Source organism: Bidens hawaiensis, unplaced genomic scaffold (assembly GCF_021521415.1).
Source record: "Bidens hawaiensis isolate Kalapana, Puna unplaced genomic scaffold, B.hawaiensis_p1.1 tig00002525_1, whole genome shotgun sequence".
Classification (NCBI taxonomy): Eukaryota; Viridiplantae; Streptophyta; class Magnoliopsida; order Asterales; family Asteraceae; genus Bidens; species Bidens hawaiensis.
The window spans coordinates 2,774,719-2,799,456 of record NW_027491138.1 but is presented as its reverse complement, the minus strand read 5'-3'; the positions used below and the strand labels follow the sequence as shown (position 1 = coordinate 2,799,456).

Below are 24,738 nucleotides of genomic sequence, written 5' to 3'. Positions count from 1 at the left end.
GTGTTTATGAGAATTCAATGATAGTTAGGAAAAAGAGAGCAATATTCTTAGTAATATTGGATCATAAGTGGATAATTTGAATTTTGAAGTCTATATTGAGAGGTAGGCTTATTAACAAAACCAGCAGTTCCTGTTGATAAAAAGTGATCAAAGCGGCGCTAAGCAGCCGACGATTGCTAGCATCCGAGGAGAGATCCCATAAAAGATGAAAAGACTGTATGTTACAGTGGACGGCTGTCTAGCTGATCGCCACCAGCTGGACTGAAAAAGGGCAGGTTTTATGAAGGTTTATGCTTTGTGTATTCTGAATTTTTTACAAAACTATACACTAGACTTTGTTTTTGTTTTCATTTTTTCTTTTGAAGATTGATGCTTATCTTTTGAAGGTATGCTTCTTGAAGCACATTGTATTAAATTTTAGAGATTTTTACATATATTTCCTTACTAAGATCTAAATATAATGTCACTTCTATGTATATCTTGGTTCACTAGTGTTCTTGGTGATGTTTCCAGACCATTAAGATCTAATAAAAATGAAAAGATAAAAAAAAAATCAGAGATCTATAAACTGGTTTCTTGGTCTATGCAAATACAAAAGAACATTGTTTATATGTTTAACATACAAAAAAATTGAGAACCCAGTGACACAAATGAGTTTTCAAAACATAAATTAAGTTACAAACAAAAGAACTCCAAACAATGAGTGTTGATGACGGTTCGACAAGATCTTTTACAACCGAAGCAAAAAGTTTACAACCCATAAAAAAATTGAGATGTAAGCTCACAGCTCAAAACAATATACATATTCCTCTAAATCTTATATACATTTGAATAAATTAATCAATACCAAACATAAATTTAAAATGCACCACAAAAGTTGGCTTTAACTCATAACAAAATCCAAAATTGCTTTCAACCCACATTTACATCTTTAGAAGTATGCCCTTGCCATCTACATAAAAAAAAGTAAATAAATAAATTATTGCAATAAGAGTTTGGTGTGCATTAAAAACAGTTTTAACAAAAATGGTCACATGACATACCTTGAAAGCAAAAACCTTGCAAGTGGGCTTAAGTTGGCATTAGACTGAGCTTCCTTGTTTTGCTGCTTCTTTTTGCTATCGGGTTCCGGATTCACATTCTCTGGTTGTTCATTTACCTTTTTACCCTTGGAAAACCCACGGGTCGCCACATCTTGAAGATTTTTCAATGATGGTTCCTTCGAACTGGAAAGAAGTCTCATAAGCAAAAAACACAAACAAAAACTCTAATAAAAACTATAACTTTATAGCGCGACACACCTTGCTAGCCGATGAAGCAACCTTGTAACAAGAAATTCACAAGAACCAGGATTTGTGTACTCCAAATTGATTAAAGAGTTTATAACCGTTCGTACAACCAGAGCTCCAGAATCCTCAGAAATTTCCTACAATTATATACAAAAAGAAAAAAAATTGGATCATGTACTTAAAATATAAATCGGTGACGAATGCAATAACCAGCGCACACCTCTTTCAAAGACGGGATTAGCAGGGTAGACAGTGTAGCAGATGCTGATGTGGCGGCTATTTTATTACTCTCTTCTTCATTGCTACTTGTTTGTCGGGGTTTTGCAAATGATCTCATTGCATCTTGGAAATCTCTGAAGTAGGCACTATAGTATTTTATCCAAAACATAATAATGATAAATGATAGCTTAAGTATGAAAAGGAAGCTAAATCTTACCTGGAAGAATCTGAACTATTTGTTGACCTCTCAGGTCGTTTATTTCCATGAACATCTTTGTTGACTTTGCTCAAATTTGACTTATCTCTCACATTTCCTTTCCTCATTCCCGCTTGAATTGCAGCCTTCGCCTGATAATATACAAACTTACAATCAATTGACATTGATAAAGCATCATTGAAAAAAGAACAAAAAAAAATATTAAAGAAAAAACCACCTCAGCAAGATTTATTGCACTGTCTTCAGGGGAAGCAGAGAAAGCCCGTTCTTGATCACCCAATCGTGATTTAGGAGTTCCGGAAGAATCTGAATCATCATGTTGTCCACGGTATACAATCGTACCGCTGGTGGAAGCATCCTCGAGAGAAGCATATATGCTGCTACTTGACTGTAAAACCACCAATAAATTTATCAGCAATAAAAACGGAATAGGCCTATAAACAAACTAATCAAACACATGGTGTTTTCTTGTTCGTGATCATTTATGCCCGTTCTTTAATAATATAAATGAACAGTTCACGAGCGTAAATGATTGAACATAGATCAATGAACATATCCAAGCTAAAAGCAATTAAAACTAAATACGAACAATGTGTTGGGACCAAAAAGTTAATAAAAGAACAAACGTAAACAAATGTTCACAAGCATAGATTAACAAATGAGGCATTTGTTCATGTTCGTTCATTTTAACAAAAAAAAATTTTTGCTCATGCTCGTTTATTTAACGACATAAACAGACTTCCTGCCGAACGGTTCACTGAATGTTCAGCTTGTTTACAGGGCTGAAATGAATAATTTTAATTATCAAAAACATAATATAAGGAACATGGTAAGCTTACTATAGTCCTCTGATCACTGGAAACTGATGATTTTTCAGATTTCAAAGGTCGAACCACCACCGTTCCACTGCCAACCGGAGATATATCTTCCTGTAAAATGAGAGAAAAACATTTAAAGCGTCAGGAAGGAAGTGTGTGTGTGTGTGTGTGTGTGTGAGAGAGAGAGAGAGAGAGAGAGAGAGAGAGAGAGAGAGACTCACATCATCCCTGTAATAATCTTGATTTTCTCCAAGTAATGACTCTCGGGTATCTTTATCAATGGAGAGTTCTGATGGGACTTGGTTAACGGTTGCTTGATTAGAAGAAACGTCTAATATTCTGTTCCTAATTTGAGGTGGTCTTACAGAGCTTCTGACTGTCCCTGTACTTGCGGCCCCACTTATGCTGAAATCCCAGCCGGCGTGTCTGAAGGTTTAAGGTAACAGTCAAATGTTAATTATCGTACTAGTCAACATATTAATTAACATATTAGTGGTTGAAAGTAAAAAACTTGAAACTTAAAACTCACTTGACTTTCACAGTATCTTCAACTCTTGAACCCTTCACAGTATCAGATCCTTCTAGAACTTTTGTACCACCTTGCAAATTCCCGTCTTCTTTCAATTGAAACTTCGGTCGTTCTCTGTTAAAAGTAACATTCTTTTTTCTGTCAAATTTTTTACACAACAAAGTTTTCATATTAAATATACAATTAACAATCAGCACAAACCTGATTCTCTCCAGAAGTTTTGGACTCTTTCTAGCATTTCTAACAAAACGGTGCTTCAAAAGCTCCTTTGCGCTTGGCCTCTGAAATATAAAAAATAAAAAAAGAACATAAACCACACGGTTTGATATATTTAAATAAAAAGTAGTAAATTTTGTATTACAAAGAAACATACTTCAGCAGGTGCTTTCCTTAAACACAATGAAACAAATTCTTTCATTGGACGAGAAAAATGCTCGTCTAACTACAAAAATGAAATTATAAAATGTTATTAAAACTGTAATTAACGAATTAAAAAATGAAATTGAAAGAAAACTGAGGACCTGAGGTGGGTTTTCTCTTGGTATAATAAAAAGAACTCTCATTGGGTGAAGATCGGCTAACGGAGGCTCCCCTTTGGCCATTTCAATTGCAGTTATTCCTAAAGACCATATATCTGCCTGCATTACAGAAAGTCAAAACCAAGCTTCAAAAAAAGTTTTGACTAAAAAAAGTCAACAGGCTCCGTATGTCCGTGTAAGAAAGTACAACCTTCTCATTGTATCCCTCTGAATTCTGAATTACTTCTGGTGCCATCCAAAACGGTGTCCCTACAAATGTCTATTTTACCAATAAATTTATAAGAGACTGGATCGTAGGTAGCCGGCATTTTATTATCAAAAAACACAAAAAAAAATTGTAGAATGTAAATGAATTTGATGATACCTTTCTTCTAGAAATTGTCCTAGTTAGTTGTGCAGACACTCCAAAGTCTGCCACCTGTCACAAAATCAAGAAAAAAATTAAAAAGTTTGATAGTAAGCGTGGTATTTCATATATAGATACATTAATCAAGAACTTTTAACAAATATAGCAAGAATAATTATTGATAGTTTTAAACAAGTGGATATCAGCAGTACCTTAACATCGCCACTCTCGGTCAACAAAATGTTTGCAGCTGTCAAAATGTGAGACAAATGCTGTCATTGTGCAAGAAAATACGAAAAAGGTAATATATTTTAAAAAAGATATCAAATTACTGAGTCTTAGGATTTGTAACCTTTGATGTCTCTATGGATTTTGCCTTCATTGTGGAGATATTCGATTGCAAGAAGCAAGTCACGTAAAATGTAAGCAATAGACATTTCATCCAACGGTTGATTTGGCTGGATCTGAAAAAACAAGTGTTAATCGTTGCAAACAAAAATAAATATAACGTTCTAGATTAATAATCATTTGTTATAGAAAAGACATACTAGATCAGCAACAGATCCACCAGACATATATTCCATTATTATCCATAGTTTAGTTTGGTGAAGATAGGAACCGTAATATTCTGTAATATAGGGAGATCGACATTGTTGCAAAACCGCTATTTCCTGACAAAAACATTATTGATGATGTATTAATTCATTATATATTTAACAGAAGCAAGTAAAAAATTTGTAAGGGCATGGATATACCTTCTGGATGTCCTCAATTTCATCCTCACTGCAGAATATATATATATATACAAATATTGTTAATACAAAACCAAGAAATAAAACTTGAAAAGCCTACCAACAAACAAATGGCTTTCATGTGATATAGCAAAGAAATATAACAGAACGAATAAAAAAACAACTCACGCTTCTTCCAAATCGATAACTTTAATAGCAACCTCTTTGTTGATGTCCTTGTCAAACCTGTAAATAAAAAAACTATAGCTGTTAGTTCAGCTAAAAGAATGAAATTGTAAACATGCATTTAAACTGATTGACATATAAAAAGATATAAACCATTGACAAATTTTTAAATATCAAATACACAAATATAATTCTTAAGAAATTCATTCATGTTCATAAAAAAGAAAATCAGATACCATTTAAACGATCAGATCTAGATGCCTGTTATAGTTATTTTTAATCCTTTTCCTATTATTGTGTTTTTTTGGTCTCGTGGGTAAGTTTTTTTGCACATTGAATGCGCCTTGCGACTGTGAATATATCTTTAATACACTACATAATTAGATCTGACAAATACTTCTAATGCAAGTAGCATATAACTTCTAAGCTGCATACATCTATAACATGATTTTGTGGCATATAAAACAGCATAAAATGTAACGGTCTTCACAAAAAACCAAACGGAGTTGTTTACTTGGTAAGTAGTAAGTAGTAACGTCGCTAAATCAGTGTTTGTGGACACCAAATTCACCTGATAGACTGTGAACAGCACTTACGAATCACGACCTAGTGAATATTTTACTCCGCATAAAGTTTTCATCGATTCAAAACTTAGAACTATGCAAGTCTAAGAAGTGCCTCATAATTCCAAATTTCAACCTTAATCAAACAGACTAACAAACAAACATACTCATAGCAGAGCTATCAGCAGGGTCACTGGAGGAAGCATGGAGGCAAACCTTACCTCTATCCCAAAGGATAAAAAGACTGCTCCCAAATTTTCAACCTTAATCAATCCCTTATTAAACAGTCATACACGTGTGACACTACTCTAACCTGCGTGTCATTCTTTTCTTAACAAATATACATCCAACTCAAAAGATCATCATCATCATCATCATCATCATCATCATCATCATCATCATCATCATCATCATCATCATCATCATCATCATCATCATCATCATCATCATCATCATCATCATCATCATCATCATCATCATCATCATCATCATCATCATCATCATCATCATCATCATCATCATCATCATCATCATCATCATCATCATCATCATCATCATCATCATCATCATCATCATCATCATCATCATCATCATCATCATCATCATCATCATCATCATCATCATCATCATCATCATCATCATCATCATCATCATCATCATCATCATCATCATCATCATCATCATCATCATCATCATCATCATCATCATCATCATCATCATCATCATCATCATCATCATCATCATCATCATCATCATCATCATCATCATCATCATCATCATCATCATCATCATCATCATCATCATCATCATCATCATCATCATCATCATCATCATCATCATCATCATCATCATCATCATCATCATCATCATCATCATCATCATCATCATCATCATCATCATCATCATCATCATCATCATCATCATCATCATCATCATCAATCATCATCATCATCATCATCATCATCATCATCATCATCATCATCATCATCATCATCATCATCATCATCATCATCATCATCATCATCATCATCATCATCATCATCATCATCATCATCATCATCATCATCATCATCATCATCATCATCATCATCATCATCATCATCATCATCATCATCATCATCATCATCATCATCATCATCATCATCATCATCATCATCATCATCATCATCATCATCATCATCATCATCATCATCATCATCATCATCATCATCATCATCATCATCATCATCATCATCATCATCATCATCATCATCATCATCATCATCATCATCATCATCATCATCATCATCATCATCATCATCATCATCATCATCATCATCATCATCATCATCATCATCATCATCATCATCATCATCATCATCATCATCATCATCATCATCATCATCATCATCATCATCATCATCATCATCATCATCATCATCATCATCATCATCATCATCATCATCATCATCATCATCATCATCATCATCATCATCATCATCATCATCATCATCATCATCATCATCATCATCATCATCATCATCATCATCATCATCATCATCATCATCATCATCATCATCATCATCATCATCATCATCATCATCATCATCATCATCATCATCATCATCATCATCATCATCATCATCATCATCATCATCATCATCATCATCATCATCATCATCATCATCATCATCATCATCATCATCATCATCATCATCATCATCATCATCATCATCATCATCATCATCATCATCATCATCATCATCATCATCATCATCATCATCATCATCATCATCATCATCATCATCATCATCATCATCATCATCATCATCATCATCATCATCATCATCATCATCATCATCATCATCATCATCATCATCATCATCATCATCATCATCATCATCATCATCATCATCATCATCATCATCATCATCATCATCATCATCATCATCATCATCATCATCATCATCATCATCATCATCATCATCATCATCATCATCATCATCATCATCATCATCATCATCATCATCATCATCATCATCATCATCATCATCATCATCATCATCATCATCATCATCATCATCATCATCATCATCATCATCATCATCATCATCATCATCATCATCATCATCATCATCATCATCATCATCATCATCATCATCATCATCATCATCATCATCATCATCATCATCATCATCATCATCATCATCATCATCATCATCATCATCATCATCATCATCATCATCATCATCATCATCATCATCATCATCATCATCATCATCATCATCATCATCATCATCATCATCATCATCATCATCATCATCATCATCATCATCATCATCATCATCATCATCATCATCATCATCATCATCATCATCATCATCGTACTCAGTATATCCCACCAATAGCCAAGCTATGGTAGGGTCTGAGGAGGGTAAGATGTAGACAGCCTTACCCCTACCCCATAGGGATAGAGAGGCTGCTTCCGATGAGACCCCCGGCTCGATAGTAGTTTTGCATCAAGCCTTGGACATAAGGCACATAGCACTCAATCATCGGGACACCGGCTGATTGGTGCATGTACCATTGTCTTTCGGCTATCAACGCCACCACATGATGCCTGATTAACCTTCTGCCACTTTTAACGTTATTTTCACGAGATTAGTAAAATAACGTTAAAATTAGTGCAATTTTACTTTTGCCCACCCGAGGGTTCACACATATATACATTATATGCGCGCACCGCAAGCAGGGCGAAAAGATTAAAATACCTTTCATAATAATATTCGCATCACTGTTTCGAACCTCATTACCTAAATTAAAAAATTATCTTTCTTGAAGTGAACCAAGCCCATATACGAAAACAATGAAATCCAGAAACTTAGCATACACGAGTACGCGACAACCAAGCCACTCATGCCAACACTAAAAATGTGAAATTTGAGCTATATAGAACCACAAAACCCTAATTCTATATTAACCATTAACACATGATTCATGTCATAGGTGCATAAAAATCAATAAAAACTGAAATAGCAAAAGCAAGACAGAAATGAAGTAAAGAAAGAGCTAAGAAGCAATTACCCTTTATAGACATCACCAAAGGAGCCTCTTCCAATGAGTTCAAGATTACTAAACCTGGACCCTGTTGCCTCCATAAGCGCCGCAGCATCTTCCATCTCAACCCCTAGCAATCAAATTCATTCATCCCATCAACCAACTGATACTTTTATCAGTGAAGATAGTAATGCGGAAAGCAAAAGGATTCAAAACTAAAGCTAAATTATTAATTAGGTAAAGTGAATTGACAGTTGAACGATTGAATTCGAGATCTTTAAGGGAAAGAAAGAAAGAAATAAAACTGAAAACGAAAGACTACCCAAAGCAAGTACCTTGATACGATACACTTTTGGGGCTTAATTCAATTAAACTAATTGAATTGAGATTGAGAAGATGATGATGATGGTGGTGGTGGGTTTTTAATTCTATTGGAAAATAATAATAATTGGAAGGAAAATTGGGTGTACAGAGAAGAAGAGAAGGCCTTAGTTTAGGGCAGAAAGAATAAGAGTTTGCTTGTGTTTATTGACGTCACCCTGACGTGCAAAAATAGTCAGCGGCCACATCCAATTCACTTCGGTTCTGGGCTTGTTGGGCCTCAGAGGTGTAATAACTAATGACACGTTTTTTGTAACCTCCTATTGGGCTTGTCTATAATATCAATGTTTAAAGGTGTAAAAAAAACCGGGCACCAAAGCCGATCCAATACTGAAAACCTACCCGCCAGTTACATAAGGGCATTAAACTGAAACCCATAACCAAGTTATTATAATCCCTTAGCCTAGATGTTAAAAGTTTTAAATGATGAATATTTTAACGAACTTAAAGAAGTATCGTTTAACAAACGTATATGATTTTAAATGAACAATCGTAACAAATGATAAATAATGGACGTTTCTTTTAAATAACTGTGTTTGTTTTTGTCATTGCATATATTTATAAAATATAACAATCATACTTTATGCTATGCCTCACATGGAAGTTACTGTAATCTCTCATATTTTAAGGCTCTACACAAGTCCAAAGATTTCAGTCACTTTGTTCCCCTGATTTTTAAGAAGAAGATGTGAGCGGTGGCAGAATGAGTGAGTCATCTTCCACCTATCCATCGAGTCAACTTTACCCCATATCTCACCATCCAAAAATTCCTCTTCCTATATTATTTTTATCTTGCAGCCCAACCCCACCACAGTTAACTTTTACCACAACATGCAGGTACCTTTATACATACGATTTCATTTCATCAATTATCAAAGTTGTTTGATTGTTATGTCAAATTTAACGTACAGGAGGTTCGTGATTTGAGCAAACATCAATCAACCGAAACCCGCCATGACAAACAGGTACGTGTCCTGTTTTGTGGCTTAATTTAATTTCGCATTTTAACAACTCTTCTCTTGGATGGATAAATTACGATAGGAAGAACGTGAATCTGCAGACCAAAGCCATCATAAGTCCACCAAACATCACTCACCGGAACCACACCACAAGACGCTGGTACAACTTTTTTTAAGGCCTAAACTAATTTATAAATCATATTTTAATTCCACTTTGGTGGGGTGGTAAGATGGTTTGGATATGAAATTAGAGGTTAATGGTTCAATTCAATCATCTTCAATTTTTAGTTATAGTGACAACATTTAATATTTTAGTATCAGCAAACTTGAGTCAATGGCTCAATCTCTATAGTAGTGTACAATATTTAGTTAACAAAAACTCAATAGTCACAAGTTTAATACTTTAGCATCAGCGAAGTTACTCTAACCGAGAAGTAGCTTTGGCGTGACATATGCGTGTGAATTAAAACATTAGTATCACAATTTTCACACAAGCACCCAAATTTGGTCACCTGTCCTTGATAATAAATATAAATGTTTCATACATTATCTATCGTTAGTTATATTTTCAGCACGAATTATTCCTGGCTTATGAGTTATAGACAGTATTGTAAAAATCGCTAATCTGGCAATTGATCGGGATTAATCAAGGGTTAATATCATTTATCAGGATTTGTTGGGAGGACTAGTCGGGATTTACAATAATGCTTATAGGTCAGATTATTAATAACATGATAGTAGTGTGCATTTTTTAATTCAATGAATTATAGATTTTTATTATCTAAATTTAAAAGAAAAATCGAATACACAAAGATTGGTGGATGAATTCATATCAACTGTAATAGGGTAAACGTGAGGTAACCTATCATACGATATACACCGGAAAAGGAAGAAGCAAGATAAACAGAAAAATCACACATGGGTATCACTCCGTAGAAGGCAAAATGCCTCACTCAGCAGAAGATTATGTTTTTGCACAATTCAAACAAGTTGCCGACAACGAACTCGGACTGTTTGCAGTCTTTGATGGTCATTCAGGTCAAGAAGTTCCCGAATACTTACGCTCACATTTATTCAACATCATCATAAACGAGGTAAAGATACCATCACACAATCCATATATCAGTGCTAACGTATATTTAAATTTTAGTGAAGTTTATTATGATAATTTCAATGATAGCCTGAGTTTTGGACGGAACCAGAGGAAGCCATTAAAAGAGCCTATGCGTTCACTGACTCCATGATAATGAACAAAGCGATCAAGAAACGAAAAGGGGGTTCAACCGCGGTTACCGCAATCTTGATCAATTGTGAAAAATTAGTGGTGGCTAATGTTGGTGACTCGCGAGCGGTTCTATGTCAAGACGATGTGGCTAAACAGTTATCGGTTGATCATGAACCTAATAAGGAGCGTAAAGTTATTGAAGATAAGGGTGGATTTATAACAGAATTTCAAGGTAGCCTTTGTGAAAGTCTTTTATCATTCCTAATGAATAATTAAAAGTCTGTATTTATATATAGATCGGACCACATAACCCTAATAAGCTTTACACTAACAACCCTAATTGTCATACACAAATATTTGGGGTTCTTAGGATATAAGAATTATGTGGTCTCATCTTATATAAAAAATATTAAAAAACAACTCAAACAAAGTGCTTACGCTTTTACCATCTTGTAAAGTTGTGTTGATTTTTTTTTTTTTTGGGTAAATTGATTTATATTTGGTTTTCATTTAGGAATTCTTAACAAATTTTTAAAAGAAAAGTTTCATCTCAGAATTAACAAATAAATGAAATTTTTTTAAGGGAAATCATGCAACAGATCCAAAAGTTTATTTTGTTTGGGCCTCCTCATGCCTCGTTCTCTTTGTGCCAACCCAGTATTTTACCCGTTCCATTTTATGCCCACCCTAGAAAATTTTTCTGGATCCGTCTTTGTATATTATTATTCATTGTAGAGCTTGAGAAAGATGCATATTTTCATGGCACCAAAGCTATAGGCTCAATACCTATACCTATCATAATGCTTTTTTTACATGACTTTCAAGATTATTGAAATAAGAAATATACAAACATTTATTTAACAACTTTTTAAACTACTAAAGATTGTTGGTGTGTGTAGGGGATTGTGCACGAGTTGATGGAAATTTATCGATGTCAAGGGCGTTTGGTGACCGAAGATTGAAAGAATACATCAGTTCAGAACCGGATGTGTGGGTGGGTGACATGGATGATGAGAGTGAGTTTATGATATTGGCGAGTGATGGTGTTTGGAAGGTTATGTCAAATGAAGAGGCTGTGAGTTGTGTGAAGGATGTGGAGGATCCGGGGTTAGCAGCAAAACGGTTGATCAAAGAGGCGTTGACAAGGAAGAGTAGGGATGATATTTCATGTATTGTTGTTAGGTTTCAGTGATTACGCTAATGAGTTTTATGTATAGTTTGGGTTTGAATGTTTGATCAATGTAATGTAGGTGTTTTAATTTTTTAAGCACGTCTTTTTTTGATTTGAACTCAATTATTTGGTGTTATATGCCGAATATAGGAACAAATTTGATCTTTTAAATTTAGTTTTGACAACCCGTGCGTTACGTCACGTTTGTTCGTGACACAGATGATCAAACCCATGAATATTTGAATATCTTGACGGTATTCAAAACATAAACTAAAAAAATAACATCAAACAACAAAAACCAGTAACTAAAATTTCATAACTTGAAATGTGAATCAAATTACTCCGACTAAAAATAACATCAAACAACAAAATCAGTAACCAAAATTTCATAACATAGTGCTTAAAAACTTGAAATGTGAATCAAATTACTCGAGACTCATTTCGCTGTCATCAGTGGTGAAGCTTGGGCTTTAGTCACGAGAGTGACTGACATCAGGACCCAAAAATTTTCCGGTCGATGATTTGGTTCGGTTCATGTCGGATCAAATAGCCCTCTTCAATTTTGAGTTTTATAAAAGCAAAGCTTTTACTATTCAACTACTATTTTGTAACTTTTGTTTATAAATACTGCGAGATTTTATAAACAATCAAACAATGGGGTATTATATATATAAAAAAAATCAGCGGTGACTGTTAGCTTTTTGGAAAAATACATTGGGGGTGACCGCCTAATACCTATAAAAATTTTTAGAAAAAATCAAGAAATTTACACTATTAACCGAAAAACGGCAGGTCCCTCCAAGAAGCTACACCCTTGGCTGTCATAGCGAGGTACTCGAAACTCATTTCACTGTCATGGCTAGGTTGTCATGCTAAATAGTTGAGTGCTGTCACAACCTAATTGAGGATTTAAGAGACAGACCAAGAACAACATAAAGTACCACCCGTTGTTGTAGACATCGACAATCAGAAATGACATCGGAACGGATGCTTCGACACGTCAGCAATGAACAGCAAAACACTGCCACACCACAATAGCATCACCGTATAACTGCCTCCATCACGGCTATATCAACCAATCGCCTGCCACCGCCACCATCCTCAGCATCCAACAACAAAACACCATCTTGCCAGCCCTGTGACGGTGTTAGGAATTTTTTTCCTATACGTTTGGAATTTTTTGGTGCGTGGATTCATTACTATCCGAAGCCAATTTTTCTGAGTCTCAACAGGTCAAATAAAGAACCAAGATTGGTTAGCTTTATTTTGCCTATTTTAAATGTTTCGCAAATAACCCCCAAATACACAAGTTTAGGACGGTCGACAAATATATAATAATACACATGATTTTAAACATAAACTTGTAATTCTAATAAAAACATAAACATAAGTCATAAATAATAAACATATACAATCAAACAAGCATTAACCCGTTATGTTGAATGTTGGATGATGGTTGATGATTTTGAAATTGAAAACAAAATCTAGATTGCTGATTTTGAAATTGAAAACAAAATCTAGATTGATGTAGTCGGGTCGATTGTCGAGTGTTGAGGAGGGTTGATTTGCTGAACAGTTCCAAACTTTTGATCATATATGCTGAGTAATTAATCATATATTCTTTTTTTTTCTAATATTTCTTATTTAATTTTGTTTTTTGATATACTTTAATTAGGCTGTGGTTTTATTGGTCTACTTTTAATTGTATCTTTGGGCTTCTTTAATTGTATCTTTGGGCTTCTCTATAATTGTGTTATTTACTTGGCTTAGTTTATAATTTTGTTTAGTAATTTTTGAAACTTTTTTATATAGCTTTTTGGATTTTATATAAAAAAATTAATTGTTTAGGAACTAAAATTTTGATAATAAATAGGTTCGAATATCTATTTTAAAATTATAATGGTTTACTTGTTCAAAGTAAATTATAATGGTTTACTTGTCAAAAAAGAATAAGTTCAATTGTTTGTACGCTACAATACTTATACATAAAAACCAAAAGGGATCGCCCAGCTTTGGGCGATCCAAAGCAACATCTAGCTCTTACCCTTTTTTGGATGGATCCAAAGCTCAACATCTAGCTCCACCTTTTATGGGGCGATTCAAAGCTCAACATCTAGCTCCACCCTTTTGTAACCACCGCCACCATGGTTTGGTTCTGAACCTCAACACCTAGCTCCATCCCTCCGTAACCATGCCACCATGGTCGATCATGCCATTGCCACCACCCTCTAACATCCACCAGCAAATTATAAGCATCACACAACCGTAGCATAACCACTAACAACTGCTCTAGCAAACCACCGCCACCATTTCGAAAGCTAAACATAATATATGCATTTTTTACAATATATGCATTTTTCTTGTAACGCCACCATCTCGAAAACTAAATATAACGTATGCATTTTTATTGTAAGAGTTACGAATTTATCAATTATCAAACCGCTTCGAAAACTAAATAAGTAATTAAAGATTCATCTTAGTTGGAAGAATTTATCAAACCTCCTCGATGCATTTTACTTCAGTAAAAATTGGACATGATTAGCAATAGTATATTGTTGGCGAATTTATCAAACCTCTTCAACGACTAAAGATTCAATTTAGTTGCGATTATCAAGCCTCTTCCCAAAACTAAAATGCAATGTCACTTGTACCATTGGTCAAACATAAGCCATATGGTCACTGCTGCTTGCATTACAAAGTGATGAATGCTAGAGTTTTTTACTGAACTAATATCGTCTTAGAAATTCTTTTCACAACTAAGTATGGATTTGAAAATTTTTCAAAATTAATGCGATCTCCATTAGTAATGGAAACTTGAAAAAACCCTATAGGGTTAGTCAGGGAATTTAAGGGAATGTAAAACTTAAATTATTGGGAATCTATAAGTTGCCGTTACTAACGGCAACTTCTGCCATGTTTTTGTCAAGTTGCCAATACTAATGGCAACTTCTGAAAAGTTGTCATTAGCAATGGAAACTTATGACAGGTTGCCGTTAACAATGGAAACTTCTGCCAAGTTGCCATTACTAATGGCAACTTTTCGGTACCGAAACGAGTTTATGAACCACGGTTTTAAACACATCTCCTTGTGGTCATTTCTTAGACGTGATTCCACGTTTGCGGCTGCGACTAATGCTCCGGTTGAAGATTGCGACTCCGACTCTGATGGTTTTAGGTGCGGAGGAGCATTGGTGAATTTATGTTTTTAATATATGTATTATGGTTTTAACGCATGCTTCAAGGTTTCTTATGAATTTAGGGTTTTAATGTATGCTTTATGGTTTGTTATGAATGTTGTTTTTTTTCTATTAATTAACTTTTAAATTTTAATACACCAAGTGTATTATCTTTAACCGGCAAACATGTAAAGAAAATTACAAAATATGTTAATATTTTCTAAATACAATATGAGCATGGTAATTGACTATACTCAACGAAGTGAATTTTGAGTTACTCGAGTTAATTGAAAAAGTACTAATTTTCATGCTTGTTTATAGTCTTGACTTAAAAAAATAAAATAAAAACAAAGCAAGTTTCAAATTAATTCTCATTATCACCTTTTAAAAATAAGGGTCTCCCTTCAATCTACTTATATTATAATAACTAAACATAATTAAAAGGATGCATGTATTATATTAGAAGTTTAAAAAATGCATGCATGCATCTTTAGCTACTGACATTCATCTTATTTATTGTTCCAAACAAACACCCGTAAACTAAAGCAAAGAAGTGATATCAGAAGTTGCCATTAGTAATGGCAACTTGACAAAAGTTTCCATTGTTAACAGCAACCTGTCATAAGTTTTCATTGCTAATAACAACTTTTCAGAAGTTGCCATTAGTAATGGCAACTTGACAAAAACATGACAGAAGTTACTACTAACGGCAATTTATACATTCCCAATAATTTGAGAAGTTGCCATTAGTAATGGCAACTTGACAAAAACATGACAGAAGTTACCGTTAGTAACGGCAACTTATACATTCCCAATAATTTAAGTCTTACATTCCCTGACTAATCCTATAGGGTTTTTTCAAGTTACCATTACTAATAGAGATTGCATTAATTTTAAAAAATTTTCAAACCCATGCTTAGTTATGAAAAAAATTTCTTAAACGATATTAGTTCTGTAAAAAAACTCTGAACGCTAAAACATAATTAGCAATAAATAACACTACTCGGAAAAAAGACGCAAACATACATTACACACCAAAACAACTCAGATATCGTTTATACCACCTGGTCCATTTCTCTCTCTTTTACGTCTCATATCATACCCATCCGCATGCTTCCTCAAATCATCAACAAAATGATCACTCGCCGGAACATCGTACTTCTTCTCATCTCCGGCCACCGCCTCCTTCACCTTATGAGTAGCATCCTTCGTTACATCGTACCCATTATCCAAAGTGCTTTTCGCCATCTCTCCGATATTTAACCCCGTTTCCACAGCCTTCACCACTCCTTGTTTCACCGTGTCAGCCACAAAACTCTCACTGCCATCATCGTTGTTGTTCTCTCTTCTGTCGTCGAAGGTTGTTGAAGACGACCGAGTTGTAGATGTGTTCAGAAAGGTGTCGTTCTCTCTTCTGTCAAAGGTTGAAGAAGAAGATGGAGTTGTGGATGTTTTAACAACGTTAACACGGTCGGATGAAGGTGTTGGTGGTAACCCCGATGCTGATTCTCTGATATCATCAACTAAGTTTCGTTTCTGCATAGGTTAACAAAGGTTAATACTTAATATTAAACAGTTAATCCAACAGAATTATCAGGCTAGCTAATAATTGTGATATATATATGTGTGTAAAATGTAAAATTCTTCGTCTCCATAAAATGTTATATTCCAGCTATTTTCAAATAGATCCGAATTGACGGATAGCTGAACTGTAAATATCTGTAAAAGAGAAGTATCAAATTATTTTATGAAAAATAATTCATTTAATTTAGTTCTTTAGAAAGAATTAGAAGAAAACAAAGAAAATAAAGGATTGTTGAATTTATTTAAACGAGAAATAAGATAAAACTGGAGTCCGTTTTTAAATGAAAGTGAAAGTCTTTAACATAAAAAGAATAAATTAATGAAATTAGAGTAACTTTTTTTTTTCTTATTGAATACAGGATTTACAATACAGAATTTAGCTTGTATGAATGCTATTGTTGACACAAAGAAATATTGACATGTACCTTGTAATCTGGTTGGGTGGATAAGAAGACAGCGGGACGAACCCTAATCCAACGGTGGACGATTGAACATTATTAGTACTGTTAATGGCGAATCTGATGACTCTTCCGTACATAGCTACTGATACAGATGGATTTCAATGAATACGGGGTTAGGTGAGTTAAATAGTGGTCAAAGTACGGAATCGGTGGCACGGACTTGCGTTAATATGGAGACACGTTATAGTGACGTGGAACAAATGTTGTGTACTTCTTCCGGTACGTGGGACTAATTCATTCAACGAGCCAATACTGTGGATTCTTCGACAAGGTTCCGTCAATTGGATAGGATTCGGTCAAAATAGTTATGACAAAACCTTTTATACATCTAAATTGGTGTAACACCTTAACTAAATTACACGTGCTTTGGGAATAATTAGATGATGTTTTAACCACTAATTAGCTCTACTACTAATAAGCTTAAACACAAAACAAGTTTCTAGAACTTAGACAACCATAACTTATGTGGTTTGGAAGCTTTATTTTATAGTAAATTATAGTTTTTTACCTAGGTTTTATTTGTAAAATCATTATTTATATCGATATGTTGTTATCAAACCTGTCAATTGTTTTAATAGACGTTAAATTTGCCTGTTACGTTCAGTCATGTACACTACATATATAGTTAGGTTAAGGGTAGTGGGGCTTGATCCAAGCCCAAGTGATCCAATATATTTACGACACGTAGGCGGTGACGTGGCACAGGATCAAGCCCCAGAGGGTGTAGTGGTCCAGGTGATCCGGGGCTTGATTGAATTTTTTTAAATAATTTAAAACATTACATTAATAATAATATAAAACATTACATTAATAATAATTTAAAATATTATTAGTCTAATACAAGATTATCGGGTCTTCTATCCCACAAATGCTCAACCAACTCATGCCGAAGGTTGTCGTGTATCTCACGACTCTTGATATTTAAGTTATCGAGTCGTTGTTCATTGGTGATCGTTAATTCTTGTCTTGGAATATCACCTAGGTAGTTTTGACAAATAGCGTGACCCTCGTCTTCTAGTATCATGTTATGTAGGATTACACACGTGTAGACGACTTCCGTTATCTTCTCCCTTGTCCAAAATTTTATTGGATTCGCCAATATTGACTATTTTTTTCTTTAAGACTCCAAACGCCCTTTCAATATCCTTTCTGGCCGATTCTTGTCTCTTCATGAAGTACTTTCGTTTGTCAGAAAGTGGAGACGCATAAGCTTGAACTAGTGTCCCCCATTCGCTGTAAATACCATCAACGAGGTAGTACCCGTACCTGAAGTGTTCTCCATTTACAAAAAAAGCCTGAGGGGGTTCAACCCCGTCGATAAGGTCATCGAATATCGGTGATTGATCGATAACATTGAGGTCATTATTTGACCCGGCAATCCCAAAGAACGCATGCCAAAACCAAAGATCCTGTGACGCCACCGCCTCAAGTACGATAGTAGGGCCGGGGTGATCACCTCGGTGGAATTGACCTCGCCAAGCAGTAGGACACATAGCCCAACCAACATGCATACAATCGAGGCTACCGAGCATTCCGGGGAAACCATGCCTTTCACCGTGCACCTCGTATATGCGTTGGATATCATACATTGTTGGGTTACGTAAGTATCTCCGTTTGTATAGTGATATGACCCCTAAATATAATTATTTAAAATTATATAAATAAATGTAAATAATAAAATTTTAAATAAAACTATATACCTTTACAAAAATGGTTAAGCGAATCGCATCCGGTTTTTTTAGCCATTTGTAGATACTCGTCCAACATGTCCGAGCCAACACCATACGCTAGTTGCCGAAGAGCGGCGGTAATTTTTTGAGTAGGCGTGAACCTGGGATGACCTCTAGCGTCATCCCTTTGTTGAAAATACTCAAAGTGCTCCGGCAAGTCATTTGCTAGACGCATGAATAATCGTCTAGTCATTCGAAAACGAGTTTTAAAACTTTCCTCACCAGGGGCTAAAATAGTGACGTATCAAAGTTTCATTAGCAGTCTTTCGATCACGAAGACGTGGTTGCCGAAATAATGGGGCTCGAGGGCGTCTTTGATCGATCAAAAAATTTATCGTCGTTTGAACCGCTTGACAAAAGAGTTCGTCTTCTTCGAAAGAATTGGAAGACGAAGACGATGAAGACGATGCCATTTATAAAAATGGAGAGAAATATAGTTTTGGTAGAGGGAAAGTATGATTTTTTAAGAGAAAAAGAGAGAATGGGGTGAGTTTTAATTAAAATGGAGTATGTGGATTGGTATTTATATAGGTTAAACAAAAAAAAAAACTTTTTTTAAAAAACACCCCAACGGCTATATTCTCCATGCGGACTGCCCCGCGCCGGCCAACCGCGCCCCCATCCGCGCCAAGGTGGTAGCGGTGTTCGTGAGCCTGGTGGCCACGCCGGGCCCCATTCACGCCCCATTACCCTTAGCCTTATATTGGTTTTTTACTCGGTGACTATTTGTTGTAATTAAAATAAAAGAAAATAAAAAAACCATCAAACACTATGCAATTCCTGAAGTTTTAGGAGGAAACATGCAAATTTATATAATCTTAATTTACTATTTATTTTATTTTATATTATATTTTGTATGTTAATAATCAAAATTATAAATTAAAAATAAAGGTATATGCATATACAATTAGTTACAATCATACTATAAAACATGATCTCATTTATATATCTTCTATATTGTGACATGAAATATCGAACTAGTTTAGGCTACGGCCTAAAGCTTAACATTCAAAAAATTATATAAAAATAAATTGCAAGATGCTAGCAGGTTACAAGAACACAAGGTAGTCAATAACACTAATCCAACCTGGCCTCATTTTACAATCAGGAGTATCACAATTTCTAATCTCAAAACTGGCTCTAAAATTCACTTATTACATCCAGCACCGAGTGATTTAGAAATTGCTTTCATTTATTGTCACAATATGCTAAATATGTATATCAACGGATTAACAGTGAGGTGTTCACGGTCCAGTTAATAACTTTTGACTAAAATTTTGAAGCTAGAGGTTTTGAAAACCAGCAAACCAATCTGCTTGTGTTGGGTGACTGGCCAAACATGCCAAAACTGTTTTGATTTTGGTGGTCATATTGCCAATGTGAAAACAGTGGATTCGGTTTAGACAGTTGGTTTCAAGCTCCAAACCGCTAAACCACTAAAACTTATAACCTTTTACATACCAATAAAACACTAGAACAAACTTGATAACTTACATTCAGCAATCAAATCACTTAACAATCAACACCTTAAAACTACCATCCAACAATCACCTACCACCTAGTCCCACAACCTCATCAAGCCACAAAACAACCTGGTCAATCAAAGGTCTTTTTCTAGGATCTTGTTCCAAACACTTACAAGCAATGTTCAAAACCTCCAACATTTGATCCACACAACTCTTATCCCAAATCAACAAATCAAAAATCTCCCCATATCTCCCTTCACCTTTCATCTCAAACACCCATGAAACCAAATCCCTACAATTCTTCCCCTTAATAACTTCAACCGGCCGTCTTGCAGTAATCAGTTCAAGAAGCACAACACCAAAACTATATACATCGCCTTTATAAGTCGCAGTCAACGTTTGACCGTATTCAGGCGGTATGTACCCCAACGTCCCCACCAAATCGGTTGTCACATGCGTGTCGTACGGGCATAATAATCTCGCAAGCCCAAAATCAGCTAAATGGGCCTCGAACCCGTCATCAAGTAAAATATTACTCGTTTTGATGTCGCGGTGGATGATTTTAGGCCCGCTGTGAAGATACGCTAACCCGCGCGCAGTTCCCCGTGCTATTGTGAGCCGCGTGCGCCATTTTAGTGGGGGCTCTCCCTCCAAGCGTTCGTGTAACCAGTAATCCAAACTACCGTTTTCCATATACGAGTAGATTAGTAACCGATCGTGCCCGTGTTTGCAATACCCTTTAAGGGAAACAAGATTCTTGTGTTGGGCTTTTGAGAGGGCTTCAACTTCGGCGTGAAATTCGCGTTCCATTTCACCGCAATCACTCGAAAGTTTCTTGATTGCGGCTTTTGACCCGTTCTGAAGATTCGCTTTGTAAACGAGCCCGAATCCGCCGCACCCGATTATGTTAGATTCACTGAAGTTATTTGTTGCTTCCACTATGTTTGAAACTGTGAGATCCTTGCAACCCGAAGCGAGGAAAAGAACGGGCTTTGACCAGTCAAACCGACCCGATAACCCGTCCATTATGCTGTTACTTTCATCTTCTGATTCCTGAATCGGATCAAGACGTTTCTTTCCTGACAATTTAAGAATAACGCATGCTAACAAGATCGCGATTCCGGCTCCAATCCCAAGTGTGATTCCTAATATACGATTTCTCCTTGATTTTCGAACAGAACCGGAATTAACAGGCGGAATCTGTTTCACCGTGCAAGGTGAAAGTGCGTCCCCGCAAAGCCCAGGATTTCCATCAAAACTCGAGCTCGGGAATCCTGAGAACTGGGTTCCGGAAGGAATAGACCCTTCCAAGTGATTATTAGCAACAGAAAACATCGAAAGAAACGTGAGCTTGTTTAACGAATCGGGAATTGACCCGCGAAGATCGTTTGATGACAAGTCCAGATATTCCAAATTACCCAATTCAGATATCGTGTCGGGTATTGTTCCACTTAAGTTATTCTTGCTCAAATCAAGAACAAGAAGCTGCCTTAACTTCCCGATTGATAACAAAATCGAACCGTTTAATCGGTTATTGCTAAGGTTAATCGTTGGAGGAAAGCTTGTAACTTGATTGTACTGAAGACCTTTTCCACTTACATTTCTCTTAACGTATAACGGGATTCCAGTAGCCGATCCAATAATCGAAGAGCTTTTGTTTAACGAAACCAAGCTCTTCAAATCAGTCAAACTTTCGGGGAGTTGGCCTGTGAGCGAGTTATTCGAAAAATCTAAGTAAAACAGCCTCTCCATTTGCCCGATCCAAGACGGTACGACCCCGCTTAATCGATTCCAAGATAAATCGAGCACTTCCAGACTCGAACAACCGGTCAACCAATGTGGGATTTGACCTTCAAGTTGACTATTTGCAATTGCAAGAACCATTAACCGCTCAAACCCGCTAACAAAACCCGGAATTTCTTCCTGGTCAAAATTTCTAGTCAATATCAAAGTGGTCAGATTCTTGCAACTTTGCAGAACTGATAGCGCGCGACCTAAATTGGTCAAGGCATTATTCGAAAACGATAAAAACGAAAGCTTTGAAAGATTCGCATACCCATCAGGAATCTCACCATACAACTTGTTCTTTGCAAGATTCAAGATTCTCAATTCAGCACAACTAGCAAGTGATTTTGGTAATAAACCCGTGAAACGATTACTACCAAGATTAAGTGTGCATAAATTAACCAACTTAGAGAAATCAAAACTTAAATCACCCGAAAACGAATTATTACCAAAATCAAGTATTCTTAACTTAGAGCATGTTTCTAAGGTTTTAGGAAATGGACCCGAGAACGAATTCGAATGTGTATTTATCAGTTCCAGATGCGTTAACATGTCGAACACATCAGGAAACGGGCCCACAAACTGGTTACCGGATAAAACTAACGATTCAAGATTCGAAAGCTTACTGAGATTCGTGCTGATCTTGCCCGACAACCCGTTGGAAGAAAGCGATAACCGTTGCAGAGATGAAAACAAGTATATACACTCGGGTATAACACCCGAAAACGAGTTGGAATTGATGTTAAGTTCTTGAAGAGATTCACCACAGTTCTTAAAGCTTTCAAGACCGCCAGTGAAATGATTCAGTGACAGATCAAGAACCCGAATGTTGCTAGATGAACTGCAAATATTTGAGTTAAATTCACCCGAGAACAAGTTGTTGCTCAAATTAAACGCAATTAGATTTGGGAATTCCCCAACCCCTAACAAGTTCCCAGACAACAAATTACTAGACATATTAACAACTTCAAGATTCTTCAAACTCGAAAGGCTTTCGGGCAATTCGCCTACGAGTTGATTAAACGAAAGGTCGAGCGACCTCAGATTCCGTAAGCGGGATACAGAATCCGGAATCGGGCCGGTTAGACCCTTTGCAGACAAGTTCAACATGGCAACTCTGTTTGGGATATTAATTTCACAAATTACACCATCCCAGTTACAGCAAAAGGAGTCATTGGTCCAAGATGAAATACCAGAGGCGTTTTTAAAAGCTGAAGCAAGCTCATTTAGAGATGAAAGATCATCTGGGTGACATGTTTGGCTTAGGGTTTTGGTACTAAAAAATGAACAGAAGATACAAACCAGGAATACCCGGTTGATGAAACCCATTGATCAATTGAAGCAGATGATAATTAGGGTTTGAAATGAGAAGCTAGAACCCTAATCCCCAAAATTGGAAAGCATAATAATGAAAGAGAGTACCGACTGAAAGTTGATGAATTTGTAAAAGGTGACAGGAATCGTATGGCATTGCAGGATCAGTCAAAAGGTGAAGAAGAAGAAGAAGTGAAGTGAATAATATAAAAAGGGGGCCATGGAAATTTAAAAGCAAAGCAAAATGAGTGATTGGATGCTGACATCAGTTACACAACTTGGTTTTGACTTTCGATAGATTTGGGCCAACAATTTCTCTCCCTATCTTCTGACTAATTGAACCTTATTTGTCGCATGTGTTCTTAATTTAATAATATATATATAAGAGATAATTACGCTAATACTTAGTTTAAAAAGTTGTTTCATTTTGTAAAAAAAATTTAATGAAAAGAAAGTTGATTTCTTATTAAATATTAGAAAATCTTTAGTATTCCCCAGGGGATTCTGAAACTGCGGAGGCTTAGTTTTAAAAAATAAAAAAAACCACTTTTTGTAATTTACTCCATGTTAAGAAAATAATCTATTTCATCTCCTTTCATGCTCTCATTTCTTGGATTTTCAGTAGACATTTAAATTTTATTGACTATTTTTCGTCTTTGAAAAAGAAAAGGCAACACTCGCGTCAGCCGTAGCATTACTCTGTCGACAGCTTATGAAACCAAGATAACCTTTCTTATATATAATATATAAGACAAATCATCACAATATTGCGGTTATAATTATCGACAAGTTAAAGTTTTATCCAATAAAGCCCTTAGTAAAAAGCTATATCAATGGTACTTTAATTACCACTAATGGCCTAGTTCTTACTTACAGCCAGGTTACTTATGATTAGTTATTTTAAACATAAGTTGCCACTAATAATCGATTATCTTTTATTATAAGCTGCCACTTGCAACCATTTGTCAATCATGGATCAAACTGATGCTTCCCATGGTTTCGGCTTCAACAAC

The 24,738-nt window shown here is 35.5% G+C and overlaps 4 protein-coding genes across 5 annotated transcripts; 1 reads left to right on the top strand and 3 right to left on the bottom strand.

Moving 5' to 3' along the window:
- Positions 1 to 787: 787 nt before the first annotated feature.
- On the bottom strand, positions 788 to 8,599 carry LOC143620012 (uncharacterized). Of its 2 annotated transcripts, XM_077091817.1 has the most exons (20): positions 8,501 to 8,599; positions 4,878 to 4,934; positions 4,713 to 4,740; positions 4,506 to 4,628; positions 4,310 to 4,421; positions 4,170 to 4,207; positions 3,976 to 4,029; positions 3,802 to 3,870; positions 3,594 to 3,710; positions 3,446 to 3,514; positions 3,274 to 3,353; positions 3,073 to 3,186; positions 2,765 to 2,969; positions 2,565 to 2,654; positions 1,943 to 2,113; positions 1,726 to 1,856; positions 1,510 to 1,642; positions 1,302 to 1,426; positions 1,044 to 1,226; positions 788 to 952 (listed from the first exon to the last, which is right to left on the bottom strand). In XM_077091817.1, the coding sequence occupies exons 1-20, from the start codon at positions 8,593 to 8,595 to the stop codon at positions 913 to 915; spliced, it is 2,034 nt and encodes a 677-aa protein (XP_076947932.1). In that variant the 5' UTR covers positions 8,596 to 8,599; the 3' UTR covers positions 788 to 912. The 2 variants fall into 2 exon arrangements, with proteins under 2 accessions (XP_076947932.1, XP_076947931.1); XM_077091816.1 differs by having other exon boundaries at positions 3,073 to 3,353.
- Positions 8,600 to 9,685: 1,086 nt separating this feature from the next.
- LOC143620120 (putative protein phosphatase 2C 39) lies at positions 9,686 to 12,230 on the top strand. Its single transcript, XM_077091883.1, has 6 exons — positions 9,686 to 9,691; positions 9,766 to 9,819; positions 9,896 to 9,973; positions 10,659 to 10,907; positions 10,994 to 11,270; positions 11,938 to 12,230. The coding sequence occupies exons 1-6, from the start codon at positions 9,686 to 9,688 to the stop codon at positions 12,228 to 12,230; spliced, it is 957 nt and encodes a 318-aa protein (XP_076947998.1).
- A 6,225-nt stretch (positions 12,231 to 18,455) lies between these two features.
- Positions 18,456 to 19,019, bottom strand: LOC143620118 (uncharacterized). The gene has a single exon (XM_077091882.1). It carries the CDS (start codon positions 19,017 to 19,019, stop codon positions 18,456 to 18,458), a length of 564 nt encoding a protein of 187 aa, XP_076947997.1.
- A 1,443-nt stretch (positions 19,020 to 20,462) lies between these two features.
- LOC143619954 (phytosulfokine receptor 2-like) lies at positions 20,463 to 23,740 on the bottom strand. The gene is made up of 2 exons (XM_077091769.1): positions 20,716 to 23,740; positions 20,463 to 20,671 (listed from the first exon to the last, which is right to left on the bottom strand). The coding sequence occupies exons 1-2, from the start codon at positions 23,738 to 23,740 to the stop codon at positions 20,664 to 20,666; spliced, it is 3,033 nt and encodes a 1,010-aa protein (XP_076947884.1). The 3' UTR covers positions 20,463 to 20,663.
- Positions 23,741 to 24,738: the final 998 nt, after the last annotated feature.

Bases quoted from the DNA above. Each gene is read 5' to 3' on its own strand.
- LOC143620118 (XM_077091882.1), bottom strand. From the start codon at position 19,019: ATGTATGATATCCAACGCATATACGAGGTGCACGGTGAAAGGCATGGT.
- LOC143619954 (XM_077091769.1), bottom strand. From the start codon at position 23,740: ATGGGTTTCATCAACCGGGTATTCCTGGTTTGTATCTTCTGTTCATTT.
- LOC143620012 (XM_077091816.1), bottom strand. From the start codon at position 8,595: ATGGAAGATGCTGCGGCGCTTATGGAGGCAACAGGGTCCAGGTTTAGT. The intron at 2,655-2,764 runs GTGAGTCTCTCT...CTCATTTTACAG, and splicing joins AAGATTATTACAGGGATGAT to GAAGATATATCTCCGGTTGG. The intron at 1,643-1,725 runs GTAAGATTTAGC...TGCCTACTTCAG, and splicing joins AATAGTTCAGATTCTTCCAG to AGATTTCCAAGATGCAATGA.
- LOC143620120 (XM_077091883.1), top strand. The intron at 9,974-10,658 runs GTACAACTTTTT...CAACTGTAATAG, and splicing joins AACCACACCACAAGACGCTG to GGTAAACGTGAGGTAACCTA. The intron at 11,271-11,937 runs GTAGCCTTTGTG...TGGTGTGTGTAG, and splicing joins ATTTATAACAGAATTTCAAG to GGGATTGTGCACGAGTTGAT.